The sequence below is a fragment of the Cryptomeria japonica genome, chromosome 6 (assembly GCF_030272615.1).
Source record: "Cryptomeria japonica chromosome 6, Sugi_1.0, whole genome shotgun sequence".
Lineage (NCBI taxonomy): Eukaryota > Viridiplantae > Streptophyta > Pinopsida > Cupressales > Cupressaceae > Cryptomeria > Cryptomeria japonica.
The window spans coordinates 447,480,636-447,502,785 of record NC_081410.1 but is presented as its reverse complement, the minus strand read 5'-3'; the positions used below and the strand labels follow the sequence as shown (position 1 = coordinate 447,502,785).

Below are 22,150 nucleotides of genomic sequence, written 5' to 3'. Positions count from 1 at the left end.
ATGAGCCTTGGTTAAAGGAAATGAAAGATGAAATAAAGGCCTTAGACAAATATGACATATGGGATCTAGTTGAGCTACCTAAGGAGGGGAAAGTCATTGGATGCAAACAGGTATTTAAGAATAAATTTAGAGAAGATGGTAAGTTGAAAGGATGCAAGACTTAATTAGTGGCAAAAGGTTTTCCACAAGTTTAAGGAGTGGATTTTGGTGAGATTTTTTCTCCAATGGCTAAACTAATCTCCATTAGATTCCATTTATCCATTATTGTTGCTTTTGATTAAGAAGTGGATAAAATGGATGTTAAAATAAATTTCTTAAATGAGGATCTTGATGAAGAAATATTTTTGAAACAACCTAATAATTTTATTCTAAAGGGACAAGAACACTTGGTTTGCAGGTTAAAGAGATCATTGTAAGGTTTGAAGCAGTCACCAAGAACATGGCATCAAAAATCTAATGCTTTTGGATTTAATCATGACTTTGTTAGAAGTGAATAAGATCATTGTGTTTATTTTAAATTAATTAATGATCGATTAATAATCATTTTCCTTTATGTTGATGACATGTTATTTATTAGAAACAATAAGGGAATGATTAGGGAACTTAAGAGTCAATTATTTGGTACATTTGATATGAAATATTTATGGGTTGCAAAATATATCTTGAGTATGAAAATCAACAAGGATCAGGTTAACAAAAAATTATGGTTAAGACAATAGAAGTATGTTAACACTATTTTGTAGTGTTTTGTCATGCATGATTGTAAACCAATTAGTATTCCCTTTCTAGTTGGAACTAATCTATCTCTAGAACAATGTCCTAAAATAGATGATGACCTTGAAGAGATGTGTATAGTTCCATATGCTAGAGTGTTGTAGGAAGCTTTATGTGTGCTATGGTTTGTACAAGACCTAATATTGCCCAAGTAGTGGGAGTTCATAGATGATTTATGAAAAATCCTAGTAAAGAACATTGGACTTATGTGAAAGGGGTTTTCAAATGCATGTAGGACTTCTAATCATTACATTTTTTTATCATGAATCTAATGATATGAGTAAGGTGATTTATTTACAAGGCTTTGTTGATTCAAATTTTGTTGATGATCCATATTACAAAAGGTCCACAAGTGCCTAGGATTTTACTTTGTTTAGAGGAGTAAAACTAGTTGGATGAGAAAAAATCAACCTATAGATGGATTTTCCACTATATAAGTAGAGTACATGGCTACAAAGCATACTTGTAAGGAGGTAGTGTGGCTAGAGAGATTGTTTTTAGGTATTGGCTTTTAGTGTAAACAAGTAAGAATTAGATGTGATAATCAAAGTGTCATTTGTTTGGCCAAAAACCCAGTGTATTGTGCTTGCACAAAGCACATAGATGTTCCGTATGACCATTTTCAAGAAATGGTTGTGGGTGGTAGAGTCATGTTACAAAAAGTAGACACTTGACAAAATGTTGCAGATTCTCTCACTAAACTAGTAAGCACATAAAAACTCAACTGGTATAGAAAATCATGGGCCTTAGTTCTTTTGAAGCTTTAATTATTTAGTTTCCCTTTATGCTTTTTACAAGGTGCTTGACAAGTGGGAGAATGTTGAGAAAAGGTTTCAACCTTGCTTTATCATAATTATATTTAATTATTATTTGAAATTTTGTAATGATCATCTTTTAGTTGTCATGAAAGTTGCTAAATTCAACCATGAAAACTTTTAAGGTGTTTTCAATAGTCAAAATAGAAAGAGCATGAAATGGGGAAAAGATAAATGAAAGCTTAGATAAGATAAAGAAAATCCTTCAAAAGGCAGATAAGATCACAAGGTGAAAGAGGAAGTTTTCTCTTTTTTTTTATTTGTGCCTAAATGGTTTTAGAAACCATTTCTAATTTATGGTTTCTCTAATGCCTATATATTTAGTGTTTGTGTTGACGGAAATATATGTTATACATAAGTTGTTGAAGCAGTGAAGTGTTGAAATGATTCAAGGAGATAAGTTGTTGTTGGTGTAAATAATTATTCATCTTGGATATTATTACACCTTACTTAAGTTTACTTAGGAAATGCATTTCATAGTAGTTTGGGTATGAGACACTTGGGTGTTTGTGCCACATTGGGATAGTGTGTGTAGGAGAATTTCCACCTTTTGTGGACTTATCTTGTTGTTACATTCCACATTCAGTGGGTGATCCACCTCATGTGGAATATTATATTGTTTCTCCTACCTACCCACACCTATTTCCTACCTACCCTTGTTTCTTATTGAGCCACATGTCATGTTTGTGTGCTCACATATCCATATAGCCTTGCCTATATAACTAGGCTCATATTCATTGTATGTAACTTTTGATGATCCAGTTGATCAGTATTTTCTCTTGATAGAATATAGTTTATTCCTATCATTATTTTGTCTCTCCATTGTATTTTTCATTGAGCCCTAGATCTTGGCAAAATCTCACATGGTATCAGAGCCTATAGGGCTTCATTGATTAGTCTTTTGGAGACATTTTGGAGGCTTCAATTTTTGGATTTGGGGATCTTCATTTTTTGGGGGCGTCATACAACGATTTGGACATAACGGTTGCGTCCAGGAGGTCGTTTCCATAAATTTTGACTATAAAGTCGACTATATTTGGTGAGAATTTTTTTTTTGCCCATTTTGGCTATTGTCGTACGGATTTTGAAAAAAAAATTGAATTTTTTTTTCGGCAAAAAGGCGATAGTGAAAAAAATTAATTTAAAAATCAATTTTTTGGGGGTCCGCAGACCCCCCCCCCCCCGTGACCCCCGTACCGCAATGTTAATTGTTTGCAGGGCTTGTACTCTTCCCGCCAAACCCTGTGCATCCTCTCACCACTGCCATACTCTCCTCGGCCACCGCAAACCTCCCGTCTTCCGGCCGTGGTGGTTTCCCCGGTCCCTGACACCCAACATCCTACTTCTAGCAGCCCCATCGTGCACCTCTGGATCTCTCCTGCCGGCCACCGACCGCCGCTATTGACTTGCTCTGACGCCTCCTACAGGACTCCCGGTCGCCGCTGTTGCAGACCCGGCGTGCCGACTCCCCTATTGACAACCACTTCCAACTCCCGGCTGCCAGTAGATCACCAACCTTCGGCTGCCAGCAGATCACCAACCTCTGGTTGCTAGCAGATCGCTGACCTCCGGCAGCCCTCTGACATCAGCACCTCGGCCACGTCACCCGCCACACAGACAATGCTCCCTACGAATCCACCACGTCAACAAAATGAATTTTTTGCCACCTTTGCAGTCCAGTCAACTGTGCCATGTGTCATGTCCGTATTGTACGGATGACGAATGGTTAGGGAGGCAAAAAATTTTTACGGGAAGACGGGCGTCAAATTTAAGCCCGTCATTTGCTGACATCAACAGTATTTTGAATTTTTTTGACCCCCTCTTCATTGAGCTTTTCAATTTTGTAGTTCAACTTTGGAAGGCCATATCTTGCTCAGTTCTGCTCCTTTTTTTGTGCAATTTTTTTTGAAATGGGCTAGAATTTTGTACTCTTCGCAGAGGTGGAAGAATTTTCTGATTTTGATGGATGAATTTTTTAGAAATTTTAGATATTCATGACTGTACCTATCTAATCCCCGATTTTGCAACTTTAGAGGCTTCGTTTGGGGTCATACGACCTCCTTTTCAAGTGCCATTTTTTGTAAAGTGCATAATTTTTTATCTACTTTCACAATTTGCCATTTGTTTGCAGTGACTTTGAGTAGAAATTGTACTTTCAATATTTGGCCATTCTTGGCATATTTGGTACTTGCATTTTGCTTGGATCTCAGTTTAGATCACTAGCAGTATTTATTGAAGTCTCTTATATCTCATTTCGAGAAGTTGTAAATTGAAATCAGAAGTCCACTTTGCCTTGTTTTGCAAGTGGCCCATTGTATACACACTAAGTATAAAGTGTTAAATCACCATTTTTTTGGTGTGTGGGGGGCGGGGGGTGGTTCTTGATTGAGTATTTTGGGGGGGTGTCTTGTGTGATTGTGCCTCTCTCTATCTTGTGTGATTGTGCCTCTCTCTATCTTGTGTTTTTTCATTTTGGTGCTATGGGTTCTCCTAAATTTCCACTTTTAACTCCTCATAATTTTGCATGCATTTGCATTTGTACATGGGTACCTAACATGGCCTAGTAGTTGGGACCCATCTTGCCTTACTTAGTTGCATTGTAGACTCAAGTGCATTCCCCTAAGTTGCACTTAAGGGGGGGTATTGGTGTAAATAATTATTCATCTTGGATATTATTACACCTTACTTAAGTTTACTTAGGAAATGCATTTCATAGTAGTTTGGGTATGAGACACTTGGGTGTTTGTGCCACATTGGGATAGTGTGTGTAGGAGAATTTTCACCTTTTGTGGACTTGTTGTTACATTCCACATTCAGTGGGTGATCCACCTCATGTGGAATATTATATTATTTCTCCTACCTACCCTTGTTTCTTATTGAGCCACATGTCATGTTTGTGTGCTCACATATCCATATAGCCTTGCCTATATAAGTAGGCTCATATTCATTGTATGTAACTTTTGATGATCCAGTTGATCAGTATTTTCTCTTGATAGAATACAGTTTATTCCTATCATTATTTTGGTCTCTCCATTGTATTTTTCATTGACCCCTAGATCTTGGCAAAATGTAACAGTTGTATTGATGTAACTCATTTGAAGATTTAATAAAAGTCTTGGATGTCTCTGGGTGTGAATTTTTTTCGTGAAAGGGTTGATCCACATAATTGTATTCAGTTATGGTTTGCATTTATTTTATTATCCATTTTCATATATGGTTTATTTCTATCTATTTATTTGGATGCATAAAATTAGCAACATAATTTCATTGTAAAGTTTTATCCTATTTTCAACAAAAATATCACAAAATTTAATTAGTTTGATGCCAAAGGATAGTTAAAGACAAGCTAGGAGTAGGTCAAAACCATAAAGGAACAAAATGTTTACCAAATGAAGTAGATTTAACCAAAAAAATTGTTGATCAACACAAATTTGTGTTAAAAACCTAAAAAAAATTAAGGTAAATCCAAAATACTGAAAGTATTTTTAGATCTAGAGACAATTTGAAGATAGAAAGCAAGTTAACATCTCAAATGTGACTATAAATCAGTGCATTTAATAAAATGGTAACCATATTTGCCAATTCTTTGCAAGTAATGAGTTGAACATCTCAAATGTGACTATAAATCAATGCTCGTAGACTGACATATTTAGGCCATGTGGGGGAAGAGCACTAGTAGCCGTCATAGCTAACTTCGTGCATCCATAGATCCTAAATGGTACATCGGATTTTGATTTTTTTTTTAGTCGTCTTCGTATGCAACTTAACTGCTTATAGCTATTGATTTGGCTTCTAGGTGGTAACGATGCACGTTGTGGAATCAGTTATGCACACAAAGGTCAAAAAGTACACATTTTAAAGTGTCACCTGATACCTAACTAGAGATGTTCTAGTAATCGTCAACTCAAAATCGCTAGTACTTGTTGACAAATGTCCCAATAGTAGTGCACAAATGTTCCAATAGTGATACACAAATGGGACAAATGTTCCAATAGTTGTGCACAAATGGGCCAATTAATTACAAAAAAATGATCGTCTATTGGTACAAAACGCATTTATTAATGGTGTTTTCACTATGACGGCTATTGGAGGGTCAACATGACAATAAGGTGATAGTTATTGGAACTATGTTATCTATTGGTGCTCTTCCCCTAGTGGTTTTCAATATAGAGGAAATCACCATCAAGGGCAAGAGAGCTTATTGCAAATAAGGTTGTATTCTTGACGATGTGAAATAACAACAGTGGACACTTAAAAAAATAGCGAAGACGTCAAATCACATAATTTTGAACATGTAGACAATAACTCTACCAATGAAGACACCTAAAAAACCATTAAAAAAATGCAATCAAGTACAAATTAGCGGCATATGAAAATGGCAAATGAAAACTAATAAAAATTTGAACATACGAGATTGTTTACATCATCTTGCTTCCCTTCTCTAGCATTGCACATCCTTGGATGAAAAGAATAGGTTGTCCACCTCCTATAAAAAATGCCATCTTTTTTAATTTTATTCTTGAGCAAATTTTCTTAAGATAGTTGATGTAATTTCATGATGATACTTTTTTATCCTTAATTTCTATCCCATCTTTGTTGTATTTATGCCAAAAAAAATAAAAAAAATTGTAGGTCATTACTTATGTTTAACCTTTAAAAAAAGAGGGTTTAGTTGTGAGATTGTTCCTAGCTTCTTCTAACTATTGTCTTTGATGTCGAACCTAATCATGAAATATTTATACAAAAAAACATATAAAATTATGCAATGTGTATGTTGTAGTTCAGTTTATTAATTATATGGTATACATTTTAAACAACTACAAGTCACAAGATTATTTGGTGCACCAACTTAGCAGAACATAGATTTCATTTCAAGTTCTTCTTTCCCTTTTCCTGACAAGTAGTAGTTTAGGTGAAGTACTTGAAGGGAACCAACCCGCTTTGGAGGTTGGTCTCAACTATCAGATCCCACACTCTATGAGACCATTTCATGTTTCAAAAGGTTGTTGAGTTGATAGCTCAACAAGAGTGCAAGCCTAGTTGAAAAAACAAGAATTTTATCAAATTACAATAGTCTTAGGGCCTATAGTGGCCAAGAGCACAACTGTTGAAAAAAAGGAACCTAATACAAAATCTAGAAAAATGAGCTTTGTAGCTATGTATTACTCTTTAATACCTTTCCAATGCCTATTCATTTTCAAAACTCGAAACCAATACATTTGAACTTGGAGTCATCATGATGTTGAATAAAATTGTCCTCTATAATAAAGACATTAGAAAACAAACCAAAATTCTTTAATAGATGATGTTGAGATCATCAAACTTGTCCCACCAAGTGTGCCAAAAAATGTTGTCATGTTGGTGCACCCTTCAGTGGATTGATGAACCTAATTCTTTGTCCAATTGACTCAATGGAACCAAACCTCACAACCAAGGAGTGTTTCTATTGTACCAGTTAGAAGGAGAATTAGCTTCATCAATCCTCTAAAGGCTGCATTTCAATGTGACAACAAGTACATGATTTCCCAATGTAGTTGAGGTAAATTGAAAGGAGTCAAATTAAATTATACCTTAACTAGGGATCTATAAACAAATGAGACTGTGTGATTGATTCCACACAACAAAATGATATGCAATGGTATACCTTATAACAACAAATATTTATCTCGCTTTATGTCATTTATATATTATTATATTATAATGGTTTTGGATCAACTCAATGCACAAATTGAGTATAACTAAATGATTATTTTGCTCAACAATTTAATTGAACTTGATTAGTTAAGCACATATCAATTTCTATAATTGTATGTGAAACTATGGAAGAAGTCATTTCTATTAACTGGTGGTCCCTAAGGTTTATACAATTCTAAATTTCATGAATAGAAAGCTCTGACAAAACCACTTAATAATATTCACTTCTTAACATTTGATTGCACGATCTCCTTAGTTAAGAAATTCAAACCTCTCATACAAAGTTCCCCCTTTTTAATTGATGATGCATCCCTCATGGTGAACTTCATTGCAAACAAAAAGTTAGAAGGAGGTGATCTTCTTGTGAACACTAATGTTGGCTCCATGCTCATTAAGATTTAGCTATAAAAGTTGTGTAAGATAGATCAACGAAAGCATAAATAAGGAAAACAACACCATGGTGGAGTTGTTTCTTATAGATAATTTATTTAACCTTCAACGCAATTAGTACGAGCAAACCTAGAGGTTGCCATAGATAAGCTTCTATCATATATTAAATTATAAACACACCAAAACTCATTATATATATATATATATATATAACATTAAAAATAGGCTCATTAAAGGAAGAACCTTTTATAGATAATTTAGCATGTTGAAGGCACTAGAAGGATATATATGCATTAATATCTCCATGCCACCTCCTTTTTAATTCTAATAGAATATTTGTGCTCTTAAAAACCTCTCCATTATATCAATAAGGATTCTTATAAAAGGGAGAACCTCTCTAATAAAATGAAATAGTAAGATGATTCAACTTACGAAAGGCCCAAGTAGGAAACATACACATGAACGTTATCATGTCATCTCATTTTTAATTGTCATATAGAGTACTAGTGTTCTTAAAACATCCACCATTATCTCAATAAGAATTTCATATGGAGATCATGGGGGAAAGAAAAGTGCAACATACTCTTTTCTACTAACATGTAAAGTAACTAGTTTTATCCACATGATAAAGTAAAAGATGGAAGTAAAAATTTGCATATATAAAAAAAATTGCATTTGAAATACTTTTTTAAAATGTAATGATAATGTACATAGTAACAAATACGAATAACTATGAAATAATATGATAAATTTTAATTTGCTTCTAACTTTGTTCATTTCTTTGAATAACATTGTATATTCAAATTAAGCAATAAAATAACATAACATGTAGAGAGAGGGTTTAGAGTAGATTCTATAATTCTCAAGTGACTGAGTTATAACACAAATATCAACATGAATTTTTAAGAAGGAGAGCATCAATTGAGCACTTTTCCTCCAATCATGAACCTCATGGCCATCTGCTCAACTTCCTACTAGAAGTGGCCCTACCCTTTACGCAAGGGTATAGACATTGTTGGCATTGGATGATCTGGTGATGCTCCAATGAAGATTGGTGGTTCCTAATGCTTGAAAATTCTTAGGAGTTGTCATTGATGGAAACCGAGCCTACTGATATGATCTGGTATGAATTTTTGGCTAAGCGGATGTCTTGGATAAAGTATTCCTGGATTAAGACTGTCAGTGTAGTTCAATATACAGTTTTGTGATCATTCTCATTTCCGGTGAAGCAGGTTTTGGTTTCGGTGATCAATGATTCGTTGGTTGGGTAAATGAAGCAGATTATCATGACAATCCACCCTCTGGTGTTAATTCCTATGCCTATTTGAAGATTCGGTATCTGGTAGAGCAGTAAAGCAGAGTATTCTTCATGTTTGGTGGTGTATTGTGTGTCCAGATTCTTTAAGTTGATTCCGATGATTGGAAATGTGTTTGGGGCGATATGTGAGACCTATAGGAAGTGTGTGATCTTGTATTTTGGGTATAGAATATGGTTCGGTAATAGATCTAAGTCGACTTGCAGCTACATGTTTCACATTTTGATAATTGGTGAAGCCGACTTGTGGAAGATTAATTTTCGTATGTGTGGATATATAAGACTGATTTGGATGATGCATTGTGTGATATGTAATGTGGTAGACTATTATGAAGTGATTGAGCATAGTTTCACGTGCACATCTTGATCTTGGTTGATCCGGTAAGTAGTTGCAAAGCAGAACAAAGTAGATAAGCAGATCAGTTATAGCAGATCATTTTGCGCTTAACCGGAATTGATTTTTGGCATAATCAAATGCTATTTTCCAGTTCACTACTTATTGTAATTAGTTTGTAATCTCTTGTAAGGCAGTGAGCCTTCCTCTGGGGTTGTTGCCTTGTTTTTGTAACTTGAGCAATGAGCTCTAGGCAGTGTGTCTGAATGCAAGTGCATCCCCCTTATGTAATATTGTTTTGCTACTGGCCATAGTGGAATAATATCGTGGGTTCAAATCCCACCATGGTTTTTCCCATTTGGGTTTCCACGTAAAAATATTGGTGTTATGGTTGCATGGTTACTTGTTTTATGTTTTTGCACTTTGCTTTCTTTGTAGTTCATCTGATGGTTGAAGAATAAGCATAACAAGTTTGAAATTTGCTAAACACTGATTCACCTCCCCCCCCTCTCAGTGTACATTGATTCCAGCAGGCATGATGTGAGTTAGTCAAGATTGCCATCTAATTTTGGTGATGTATCCTACATAGATCCAGTTGACCATACAAATATAGACACCTACTAACTATGTATGATCAACTAATTAGACTATGCATCTAAACATAGGGAACTGAATAAACATAGGAAGACTTTTGCACCACTTAGGCCAAAGTTTTTAATACTATATAACACTTAACATGAAGTGCAGTCATTTGCTCACCCTCCCTTACTTGAATTGGGTATTTTAGACATCCTATAACTTCAACTCATTGACTTAAACCAAGCAAGGTTAACATGGAACCTATGGTCTTGCATACTTATATTATTGACTTTGGCAACTGCCTCTAGATTCCATGACAAGAAAAACATATAAGTGAGATGCGATCTCATCTCTATATCATATTTAGCATTCAAAGTTGAGAAACCAACATTAATAACACCCTTCACACCATTGTGACTAGGTGAATTCGAATGTTGCTAATTTAAGAATGTTCATGTTTGACTCATTAGCATCTTTTATGTACATGTCGGTTTCACTTCTAGACCATAACTTTACTTCGTCTTTATGTTCATTGAAACACATCCAAGCCCATTAATATTTAGTAATCATAAAATTTTATTATGAGTACCTTTCTTAAATTAAGAATAAGACTAGATTAAGGATACAACGTCTTACTCATTGTCCTATAGGTTTCCGCTCCCTTCCCACTAAACTTGATATTCTATTTAACCATACTATTCCATACTCTTAAATGTGTACATAATATAAATTTCTTGCATACTATACATATATTAAGCCTATGAATAATATGCTTTTCATGTTCATATTATGGTAAGAACAGACATTAATCAAAATTCATTTGATGGAGGATCAAAGGTGTGTAGATGAATAATAGAATATCATCAATATAAATATATCAATAATTATTTGATTAAAAGGAAAATGAACTAGATATGTGATGAACCAAATATATCTAAGGTCTAGGTTTAGATACTCCAGTCAACATAGGTCACTGCTGCTTACTAAATATGATGTAAGATGAAACAAGCCTTACATGACCACAAAACAACTAGACCTACATGCAACATAACCCAGACGACAACACTTGCCTATTCCCCTATCTATTTTCCTCTCTCAAGTAATGCTCTCCCTCTCTTCCCAGAGGGTGGGTTGGGTGGGTTGGTTTGTCCCACATCAACCTTAGAATCACGACTGTAGTTAGCCCATAACACGTGATCATCTTCAATAAATTAAAAACAAAACATCTATCACATTTCATTAAACATTAAACATTCAATTCACAAAAGCTCATTTAAACTCATCCAACTGATATAAACCATATTCAAATGTAAATTCACCACAAAATACCATGCAAATAAAATCCATTAACAATGTCATAAAGAGGGATGTAACAAAAAGTCACCGTGTAATTTTTTTCAAAAGGTCAAATACAATGATAAATAGATAACATGAATGATTTTTAGAAATCAATAAGAGATCGAAACATTCAAAATTAGATTCAAATATACCAATCTTAAACATTGTGTCAAAAATAACAATGGTTGGAAAGAGAAGAAACACGAGATACAACATTCCTTACCTTGATCATAATAAGGAAGATGCTAAAGTCTATTAAGGACTCAACTGATCCATTAAATATAGTGGTATTTATCTCAATCCTTTCTAGTGCATGCAACAATAGTTGAATACGAGTTTATCAAAACAAGGATATGATTACATTAATATTGGAAGGACATTTGCTTTTTGTAAAGCACCACTTTATGTTGACAACACATACTATTTTTCAGGAGTGGCATTGTATAAGATATTGAGTTGGATGAGTAGTAGAAATAGAAGAACACCTTGACAATTTGAATGAAGGTTTTAGCATAAGTAGGACTTTGAGATCCTATATCCTCAAACATGGGTATCCATTGGGATTTTGGGTAGGACCTTTTCTAATTGGAGCTTACTAAAGATATATAAGTATTAGACTATAATATCATGCAATCTATGGTCATCAACAAGTATTATGATGGGTCACAATGTAACCAAAACCATTGATGTAAAGTCTTATATTTTGTCAACTAAAATAAATTTGTTATTCTTACAAGTTTGCTTTTACAACTAATTCATAATGTTTGGAATAGATAAATTAGTGTCCACTAAAGGCCAAATTTGACCGAATGCAATAAAAAGTAAAAAATTGAGACAAAATGTTGGATCAAATCCTTATTCTACATAGCTATTAGATTTGTTTTGCTAATCAACAGGATGGCCATGATGTTATAAGTAATTATTGAGGCCTTTGTCTTTGGCCAAATGTTGGCATGATCAAATATATCATTCAAAAAACAGTGTCATGATCCTTGTATCGTACAATGACCAAGAGAGAGTTACATGTCTGTTAGAAAGGCAAAAGAATTTTCCCCTAATATCATAGCATGGAGAACAAATAAGACAAACTCGCTGATCTAGGGGGTAGTGGAAAATAATGGAAGAATAAAATATCACCTAAATTTGTACAATATTAAATGAATAATAAAATTCAAAGTTGACTCACAAACGCATTACAATATACAACTTTCCAAACTACCAACTTATAAGAATGTAACTAAGTATTAAGTAATAAAAAATTAGCAAGTCACTAAAGTGATTTTATTAAGGTAAATTGTAATATTCCAACACCCCTGCAAACATTGCTAATTTAAACAAACAAATACATATTCTTTAGAACTTTTTTCTTTGAAAAAAAAAGGAAAAAAATCCTAGATCAAGTGTAACTCCATCAAGCTGCCTCATAACCTTCAAAAGGTGTTGCTCCCGAATCGAGTTCCCCAGTTCCTAGATTACCACCTCCTCAACTCCCAAATCACAAATCTCCCGAATTATTGAGCAACAATATATTGTTCCATCAAGTTGTCCCATGACCCTTGGGAGTGTAAATTCCCTAAATCCATAGAATCTTGAACTATTTGGACAACAATTCATATTGCGCTCACCTAATCCCTTCTTGTCTTCAAAAAGAAAATTCCACAATACATACATTCTTCAATTTTGTCAACATCAAAAAATAAAAGCAAAAATAACAAATGCTTCTCTTACAAGACACCCACCTTTAAGCAAGATGATAACTCTATAATGATGAAAATCCTCATCTTCTAATACCACGAACCTTCAATATAACCTTGTTAACTTTATCCATTTAATGAATCTTTAGACTCTGTAATGGTACAAACATGTGATTGAATAAAGGCCCCATCAAATGTGGCAAAAATGACCCCAAAAACCCCCAAAGTTGAATCAAAAGCTGATATTGGTGGTTAACAAGAGGCGACCCTCCATGTTTTCCTTATATCCAATGATTAAGTCATGGGTTCTGATATCATGATGGAAAAATTAAATAACATTTATATTTGAACAATATTAAAGAAAAAATGATAATAATAATATTGAAAATTGATGTAAGAATTTTATAAAATCAACTCGTGTAATATTAATTCAAATTATATTTTAAAGAATTTGAATCAAGTGATAATAATGTAATGTAATATTGAAGGCAATGACTGTGAAGTGATTTAAACTCCACCGATGAAACTGTTAAAAGCTGTACGCTGTATCGTAATGGAATTGCACACCATTGGGAGATGCACAATTTTAACTAATTATAGAGCAGATACAAAGAATAAAGTGCAGATTTACAATAAAGAATGCAGTAGACAGTCTCGCACAGCACCTTCTGAAGTGGCCAACTTTTTTGAGCTAATATTATGCACTTAGTAACTGAATTTTTTTTTGGAATTTGCTTAATCATTTGTACATCGTTCTGCATGGATGTGCAGTGCGGGAACAACATAAGGCAAGTTCTTTACTTTATAGTGTTGAGGATTGCCAGAATTTCTTCTTACAAATCAAAACTTTTTCTTTCTCATTTTGACTGTCTTCTGTGCCACTTTTCCTGCAATCCCATCTCATGACAGAGGCAAGATTGAATGCACTATCTACAACATATGGAGATTCACGGATAATGACAAAGCCATTAGGTCTTAGCATTCTGTCCATTTCCAGCAAGACGAATTTCATCTCACATCTGTCCCAAGAGACAACAGAAAATCATCACTTCAAGTGTTTCTAGGGTTCAGCAGTCCATAATTATGGAAAAAATTCTAGAGAAGACCTGTGAAACTTTTCAAACACATCTACAGAGCACAGGTCTTTTACTTTGGTCTCAATGACCAGTAGACATGCTTGCTTGTACTGAAACATAAACATGAGATTACACACCTGTGACCTTCTGCAGTGAAAAGCCCATCAAGGTGTAAGAGATCATAGGTTCTAGGATATGTTGAAAATGCCTCACACCTGAAGAAACAAGTAATTATCAAGTCAGACATGAACTTCCAAGCTAGAATGGTGACACAAAGAAACCTAAATGAATACATAGAATAAAGCAGGTAAAAGACATCTTCCTACCAGTCATTGTATGTGCCAATTAAGCCACGGTCATAGACCAGATGTAAGGAATTAATACCATAGGATGAGACAACATTCATGACCCACACAGGATCCTTTATCAATGCAGCAGCCAGACCTCCATAAATAGTGTTCATATCCATGACATTCCTTATTTTGTCACTTCCAAGCTCAGGCAGCAATGTTTTGTAGTACTTGACTCTTTTCACCCATTTAGCTGCATCCTTTTTGAATGAATTACTATTCCCTCCAGACACTGTTCTAATTCTATCTGGGACAACATTCAGACGATCTGGCCATCTTGGTGTCAATCCCACCCCCAATTTCTTGAAGTTGGGATTTGCAGCTGCAATACAAGGCCTCAGAGGCACATACCTGCACTAAAATGGCTCAGAGAACTTTGAAATAAACAGAAATTGAAGGATCAATATTACATAAAAAGGCAAGGCCATCTCAGCAAACAGTGTGAACATGCTAATGGTCTCCCTTGGATGCAAGAGAGATTATTCTCACAAAAAGTAAATGTGAAGACACGAGCTAAATTAAAGATCATTATGCATTCAAACTTTACCATGCTGCGTCTGGTTCAATGCTGTCGTCGCATATTGGAGGATATGCAGTTTCTTTACGACTACCATAGCAATTATTATCTATTGGCTTCTGCCACACAGCAATGTCATCTTTTGTGCTATGTAGTTTGTAACACAGACTTGTCAAAAGATTTTGTAGGGAATCAAAATTGGCTTTCTGCTCTTCTATGGTCGAATTCCAGCCTCTCCAACGGTTTTCATAGTTTACAGGGGGGCCAGATATCACCCAGAACCCTCCCGGTCTCAACACTCGGTCAATTTCCATCAAGTAAATTCCACCTGCAGCAGAATAAAGTTGTTTATTCAAGCATTTCAAGGATAAGTTAATAATTATATTGTCCCTAGTTCCAAAATGATGTATTTCAGATTTTCCATTTCCATTTAGAATCATCATACACCAGTTGTAAACCATGGACCAGATAGGACTTATACCTACTTGAGGGAGTTTTTCAATCCACACTCTGTAAATATAATTGGACATAACAAGGGCTGTTTGCTCAAAGGTAGAGATCTTGTAGGCACAATTGGGATATCATAGTAATTCAGGTTTTGAGACCTAGTTGGTCCATCGTTTTCACCAGGACCAAGTGCCTCTTCAGATATGCCTGCAGTGCCCTTTGGACCTTTAAACATACATAAAAATTAATTAGGGAATGAATTAACCACTCCACCTAACTTCAATAACCATATGCTCTGTTGCCCTCTTTTGATTGTGACTAGACAGTGATTTGTCTTTCTTTCTCAGGAGAAGTGCCATCTAGTTCGGAATCAAATATCCAAATTGCCCTACTCTTCTTATCCTAGTCCTCCCAGCTAAAGAACTCGGGAATTTTTAAAGCATCCTCCTTCAAAGAATGTATCTTCAGGTAAACATTCTAGACATTTAAAGACTTAAAAGAGGCAACTAATAGTAAATATTAGTTTCCCATTTGTCTATTAAGAATAACAAAGAAGTAGATTCTAGTCTGGCAACCTCTATCCTTGTGGAAGTAAATTATAAGATATTTTCTTACTGGCAGTTTTGTGAATTGAGAAGCCACAGGCAATGAATAGATATCAAATACTTGAAGTTTTACCGGTTTCATATAGTAGGGCAAATAGTATGATGATTGAATTTTGAAATAGGTTAAGTTATGGATATCAAAAAATTGAATTTTTCCCAGTTTAAGATATTAGGGCAAATAGTATGGTGATTGAATTTTGAAATAGATCAAGTCATAGCTATCAAATAATTGAAATTTTCCCACTTTCAGATATTAGGGCATATAGTGTGGTGATTGAATTTTGAAATAGGTTAAGTCAGCCTACAGAAACGAAATTCTTTTCATGGTCTTGAAGAACTAAAACCTATTAAACTTGTAAACATAGAGTATTAAGCGAAGGACTTCTTAAGCGCCAGCGCCTGAGCACGCACTTTCTTAAAAAGAACTCACTATGAAATCTCAAACCTGCAAATCAGGCAGTTAGTAAAGCAACATGATTAATTTCTTGAACAGCATCCAAAGTATCTTACTATCTATGTTCCAATCTACATTCCATAAACTCTAAATCTGCAAAAGACTGAAAATGAAGAGAGAAATCTTTCTGTGGTCCTTCATTTTAGCATCAGCATTCTAGAATTTGACAACTTGACTTTCAAATCACTGTCGGAAAAGACATAAATCGTTGGATGGAGGTCTTCCCCATTTTGCAAAGAGTATCAATAATAAGTTAATACTATAAGCAAATATAGAAAGAGATCCAATTCAATAAAAGCTTCCCAACACTATCAGATTATCCAAGTCTTTCTAATATGAACCAATGTAACGCATTATGATTTCAGTCTGCAACAAAAATCACATGCTATCTCAGTTGCTTTTATTTATTTTGAGCTTTATGTTTGTCTCCATATAACAGGACAGGAAAATATGCAGGTTACTTATGGCATGTTGCACTTTTTTATGCATGGACTTGAATGCTTTCAGGTGAAAAAGCTCATTTTGAGTTAATATCATTCCATAGATTTCAATTCTTTTATGTTAGGATTAATTTGAATGTGAAAACAAAGCCTTGTAGAATATAGGTAATTTGACATACCAAATTCTGTCCAAGGAATAAGACACCGCGAACAGTGAGCCATGTCAAATGCACTGGACGGATAAGGAAGCCTTTGTGTTGATATGATGCCCAACATTGCAGGAATTCCACGTTCAAGAGCAAACTGCACTTGAGCTTCATGGTTATCTCTTGGTGCCAGCGACATAGTCAAGATGCCACGATCGAGCAGATAACCTCCCCAGCTTGCAACCTGATTGAAGAACAAAAGCGCAGGCTTAGCCATTCTGTGAGAAAAGTTAAAAAGACCTATTAATTCTTTTACATGCATTTCTGCTTCAGGCAAAAAGGCAAAATGCGGATTGCATTAAAGGGAAAAGGTCCAGAAAGGTTTGATGAAACAAATATTATCATCAAAATGTGTTGGCAACCCATCTACTGGCAAGTGTAAGGAGCTGTTGGGTCACAATTACCACAATCACTTGTCCCTCCTAACATAGCATATATAGAATGTGTAATAATAGAACATACGGATTGAAAATCAAAATGGCTTTAGTTAAATGGGATTAGTTTTTGCCAAGTCTGTGATATTTACAAGAGTCAACCAGTATCCTGCAGTTTGTAACAGCATGGTACAGATTTCTGTAAATGGAATAACAAAAGGGGACTGAGGAAATGGAAAACACCCAAACTAGTGCACGAGGAGGAATGCATTTAGGTCAAATTTAGCATAACAACAGACCAAATCAGTGGAAGAAGGGCCTCTAGACATGTAAGCTTGAGATCTCAAGCAGAATAATGAATTTACCTCAGCTCCAGGGTATTCAACATTTAAAAAGCTTATGGAAAGGAAGTCCAACACGTTTAATCTCCAAGTATGTCGTAGACTCTAGTCTGATTTTTTATATTCATTTTTAAAGTTCCACTTTGGAACTGAGGACAGAGCCTAAATATAGAAAATTCTAAGCTAAAACCTACGATTAGCCTGAGTGGAATATGGCAACATGCTAGTACAAACATTGCTATTTTTTTTCTTTCGGGTTAACCAGTGAGGCTTAAATGATTCAATTAGTCAGACTTGAGAAACCACGACTCACCCCACATCCAGTATCAAGGGCAGTCCTAACGCTGCCATCCTTCATTCCAGGAATCAACTCTTCCATTAAATCAAGGTATTCATTAACACCTCTAGGAAACATGGTCCCTCCGCCTGGAAAAATGAACTTTTCCCCTTCCTTCCGCAGCCAATTTTGATTGGACTTTACATTGTTAATCCAGTCATAGGGAACATTCCTGAAACAAGATCCAAGATTCTCAGCACCCAAAAGTTATCAAATATTTTTGTAATAACCTGTCTAAGCAAAGCTGAAAAATTCAACTTGAAAATCAGCCAATTTTAAAAAAAGAGGACATTTTGCAAACATGAAATCATGAGAGCTTGACAAGAATATGAGCTCATGGTTTGAGGACATACCTATACCAACACTCTTCCCTGCTCTTTGGCCAGCTCATAGGTATCTTGTAGCCTTTTGGTGGAGGGATTAAACATTCAACTCTCTCTGATAGCGGAGGACAGTGTCGCTCCCTGAATGCAAGTCGATGGCGATCATATCTTTTCCACCTCTGCCATGAAAAAATATCAAATACCCTTAATATTAGGCATTCAGCTTACATTTTAGCTACATGGCAATCCATTTTTATCAACACAGGCGTACACTAAACCCACATAAACAGATGTTCATTACAACGGCTCAACATATACTTCGAATTCGTAAAAACATATTTTCCATGCACCAAAGACATAAAATCCAAGTTCGGTATTTAGAACCACTGAGAAGAAACCTCGAGGAGTACTACTGGTCATAACTGTGCAATTGTCGGAAGCCAAATAAAGAAATAACTGGTGATAACCCAAACCAGGGTAAAATTAGCTAACTGTCTCAAAAAAAAAAATTAATTTCAGCAAGATTTTCTGAGTCTATGCATGAGATAAAAACCAAATTACAATTTTGTATATCTTTATTAAAAAGAGAGAAATAGATAATTGTTTTTTTCTCTAAACACCTTATTTGTATATCAAACACCACACCCAAAGCAGAGGGGTGTTCTGCAACTTTAGGTTGAGTTCCTTAGCTGCGCCCAAGTCAGCTTGCCATATTGGTATTGCCAAGTACCAATCTCCTAGCCATGCTATTTATGTCTCTTGCAGGCCTCTAGTTGAAATAAAGAAACCCCAGTTACTAACATTCTCATTGTCATATTGTCTAAAGTAATACAAATACTATAGTTTAAGAACACAAATTTTACTGCAGCTCAGAGTTAAGTGTGTGTTTTTTGTGCCATTCAATATGCAAACTTCAAAAATACCTAAGCTTGGTTCTCAACCATCTAGTAAACCTAGATAAACCGTGAATCTTATATACCATACTATCCAAATGGTTGTAGATACTGAATTCGCTAGTGTGGATCTCACGGAGGCATAAGTTCCATAACTGAGGTGGTTTGTGAATATTTACTGGCAGGTCCATTATTCTCTGGACAATGAAGCTACCAACCAAAATGAACGATTATAGGAGTTATATTTGCTTAGGATGAATGTGATTCAGAACAGTTCCCCTGTAATGGTTTTCTAAGTTTAAATCAAATAACCAAACTTATTCAAAATAGAATATGATGGAGAGGTTGTAGAGACAACAATTGTAACACGATTTTAAACATTACGAAACCTTAAATCTCTGATAATTATAGGCATGCAATTCCTTACTGATATTTAATCAAGCACAGATGCTAATGTACTTCAGATCTATGCTTATTCAGGACAGATATACAGATTTAATCTTCCAACTAAGAATACAATACCATAACCTGCATCATTTGAATGCAAAACACATGGTATTCAATGCATAACCTAGAATTTAATTGAAACTAATCATTGATATCCTTGCACTGGACTTCCTCAATAGATTACGCATTTTGTTTCTGCATTTCATACCTTTGGGTCCATGCATGGAGTATAATCTTGATATTGAAAGCTACATTCGTCAAATGCCACGGTTTTCACACTGGCCACTGCACACTTAGCTGCTAAAAATGGCTGTGATGTTTCATTTTCTACTAGCTTTAATTTCTCTTTCTCGGTGAAATATATGCCACCCAAATAAAATGAAACAGCGCACAGAGAGAAGAACATCAAAACCAGAGGAACCAGCCTCCATGACCGCTCTGGATACATCCCTGCCTTGGATTCTCTATCCTTCATTTCACAGTTAGGCCAATTGCCCTGTAGATATGTTGTGTCGGCATTGAGCTACAAGTCTGGTTTGTAAAAGCATTAATAGCATTAAATAAAGTAACTACTGATACAACTAACACTCCTTTCATCTGCAACAATATTCAATATAGTGCCTCATATGTCAGTTACGGAATTAATTATGAAACCAGCTTTAAAATCCCATAAACAGAGTTCATTTAGTTCCTTACTGAGCTGAGTTTCTCATAATTCCAAAGGTGTCCACAAGTCCTTGTTTTGAAGCACTGCCACAAACTTCAATTTGTTGGATTTAGCTTCTGATAAAACAAATTGCTCATGGTTTGATCTCAAATAACAAGCCAGCAACTGAGAATCTATCTCCCATTAATATCAATCAAGAGAGGACTGGACCCATTTCAAGCAATTAAATTCACTGCAAGGTTATTGATAAATAAAGAAAACAAGGTTTTGGGTGACAATGCATTGATTACAACCATTTTCAATGAGTAAAGCGCCGAAGAAATAAACATTAAAAACCGAGCACACAGGAAAAAACTCTCTGAACTAATGACCGAAAAGGCATCTAATTGGAGACCAACTGTAGAGAACTCGAAGAATTATAGGAAAGTCAGTGGCACCCACTTTGATTACTGACCCCAACATCCACAATAAAATTGCTGAACTCTAGTCTGCACCATATAAAGGTACCCTGTTTTTGTTGTATCCAATGCAATCAGGTTGAATGCAGGTCAACTAGGAGAACATATTTTTTAACCTTAATTTTTAAGTCTCGCATCCCCAAAACTATTAAAACTTCGATTCGTCAATAAATTTAGGAAAAGAATGAAAATAGGCAGCTCACATCTCGATAAAAATTGATCTATGGATGAAAACCTATTCCTGAAAAGACAAAAAATAAAGATAGACCCATGAATAGAAAACCCATTGGTAAAAGAATAACAGTAAATTCCATTTGAAAAGGATTTAAAACAGGGAATATCAATCGCATTATTAATTGTTTAATGGTAGAACTGATCGAAGCGCAACACGTGTATTTGTTGTTGATGGAGTGATGTGATTTGAGGATCCTGATGAGACGGTGCAGCGAACAATCGTTTTATGGGAAATATGACGTAAGTATACGCGTGTCCTCTGTTCATTGTTGATTTACTAAATTTCCTTTGTCCACCATTTATTACATTTCCCCTCTTCAGTGGGTACAGCTCAGATTTTTACGTTTTTCGCCGTCACCGGTAATCAGTTTTATGCGCGTTTCCGACTCTTGTGGCCGTTCATCATTCTTTAATCGGTATTTCGCACTCTGTATGAGTTTACCGGCGGAATGCCGGTAGAATAGAATTTTGAATGGCGGCGATTTTGTTTGAACATCAAAATCTCTAGTAGATAGGACATGGATAAGAATCCGAAGATGAGGTTCATTTTGGTTTCATAGATTTTTTAGTCTCCTTTACATCTTTAAAATAATTCATATAATAATAGAGTGGTGTGGGGTTCTTGGGGCTACTTTAAGGTTGGGTTTCAAGGGGATTTTCCAAAAAAAAAATAGTGAATATTAATTCATACAATAATAGAGTGGTGTGGGGTTCTTAGGGCGACTTTAAGGTTGGGTTTCAAAGGGATTTTCAAAAAAAAAATAGTGGATGTTGTGAGATTTTTTAAGAATATTTTACAATTGATGGTCCCTAAATGTCTTTATTGTAGTAGGCAAAGATTCTAAATAATCTTGTCGCAATTTTTTCTTCTTCATGGGGCCTCTTCTTTCTTGAAGTTGAAGGTGGGTGACAATTGTTTTAATAATAGTAAATTGAAAGGTCATATTCATTGTTTATAATGTTTGATTATAAGGAACTCTCTTTTTAATACAATTATCTTAGACCTATGATTTTATTTAGGAATATTTTACAATTAATGGTCCCTAAA

General features: G+C 35.0%; 1 protein-coding gene across 3 annotated transcripts; it reads right to left on the bottom strand.

Annotated features, from left to right (window-relative positions):
* Positions 1–13,328: 13,328 nt before the first annotated feature.
* On the bottom strand, positions 13,329–21,143 carry LOC131037478 (probable methyltransferase PMT20). 3 transcript variants are annotated; one of them, XM_057969628.2, is made up of 9 exons: positions 20,440–21,143; positions 19,952–20,340; positions 18,434–18,582; positions 18,057–18,252; positions 17,002–17,212; positions 14,907–15,204; positions 14,336–14,710; positions 14,147–14,224; positions 13,329–13,952 (listed from the first exon to the last, which is right to left on the bottom strand). In XM_057969628.2, exons 2-9 carry the CDS (start codon positions 20,216–20,218, stop codon positions 13,736–13,738), a joined length of 1,791 nt encoding a protein of 596 aa, XP_057825611.2. In that variant the 5' UTR covers positions 20,219–20,340; positions 20,440–21,143; the 3' UTR covers positions 13,329–13,735. The 3 variants fall into 3 exon arrangements, with proteins under 3 accessions (XP_057825611.2, XP_057825612.2, XP_057825609.2); XM_057969629.2 differs by having other exon boundaries at positions 19,952–20,274; XM_057969626.2 differs by having other exon boundaries at positions 19,952–20,239.
* Positions 21,144–22,150: the final 1,007 nt, after the last annotated feature.

Bases quoted from the DNA above. Each gene is read 5' to 3' on its own strand.
- LOC131037478 (XM_057969628.2), bottom strand. From the start codon at position 20,218: ATGAAGGATAGAGAATCCAAGGCAGGGATGTATCCAGAGCGGTCATGG. The intron at 18,583-19,951 runs GTATGAAATGCA...TTTTCATGGCAG, and splicing joins CTCCATGCATGGACCCAAAG to AGGTGGAAAAGATATGATCG. The intron at 14,225-14,335 runs GTAGGAAGATGT...TTGTTTCTTCAG, and splicing joins ATTGGCACATACAATGACTG to GTGTGAGGCATTTTCAACAT.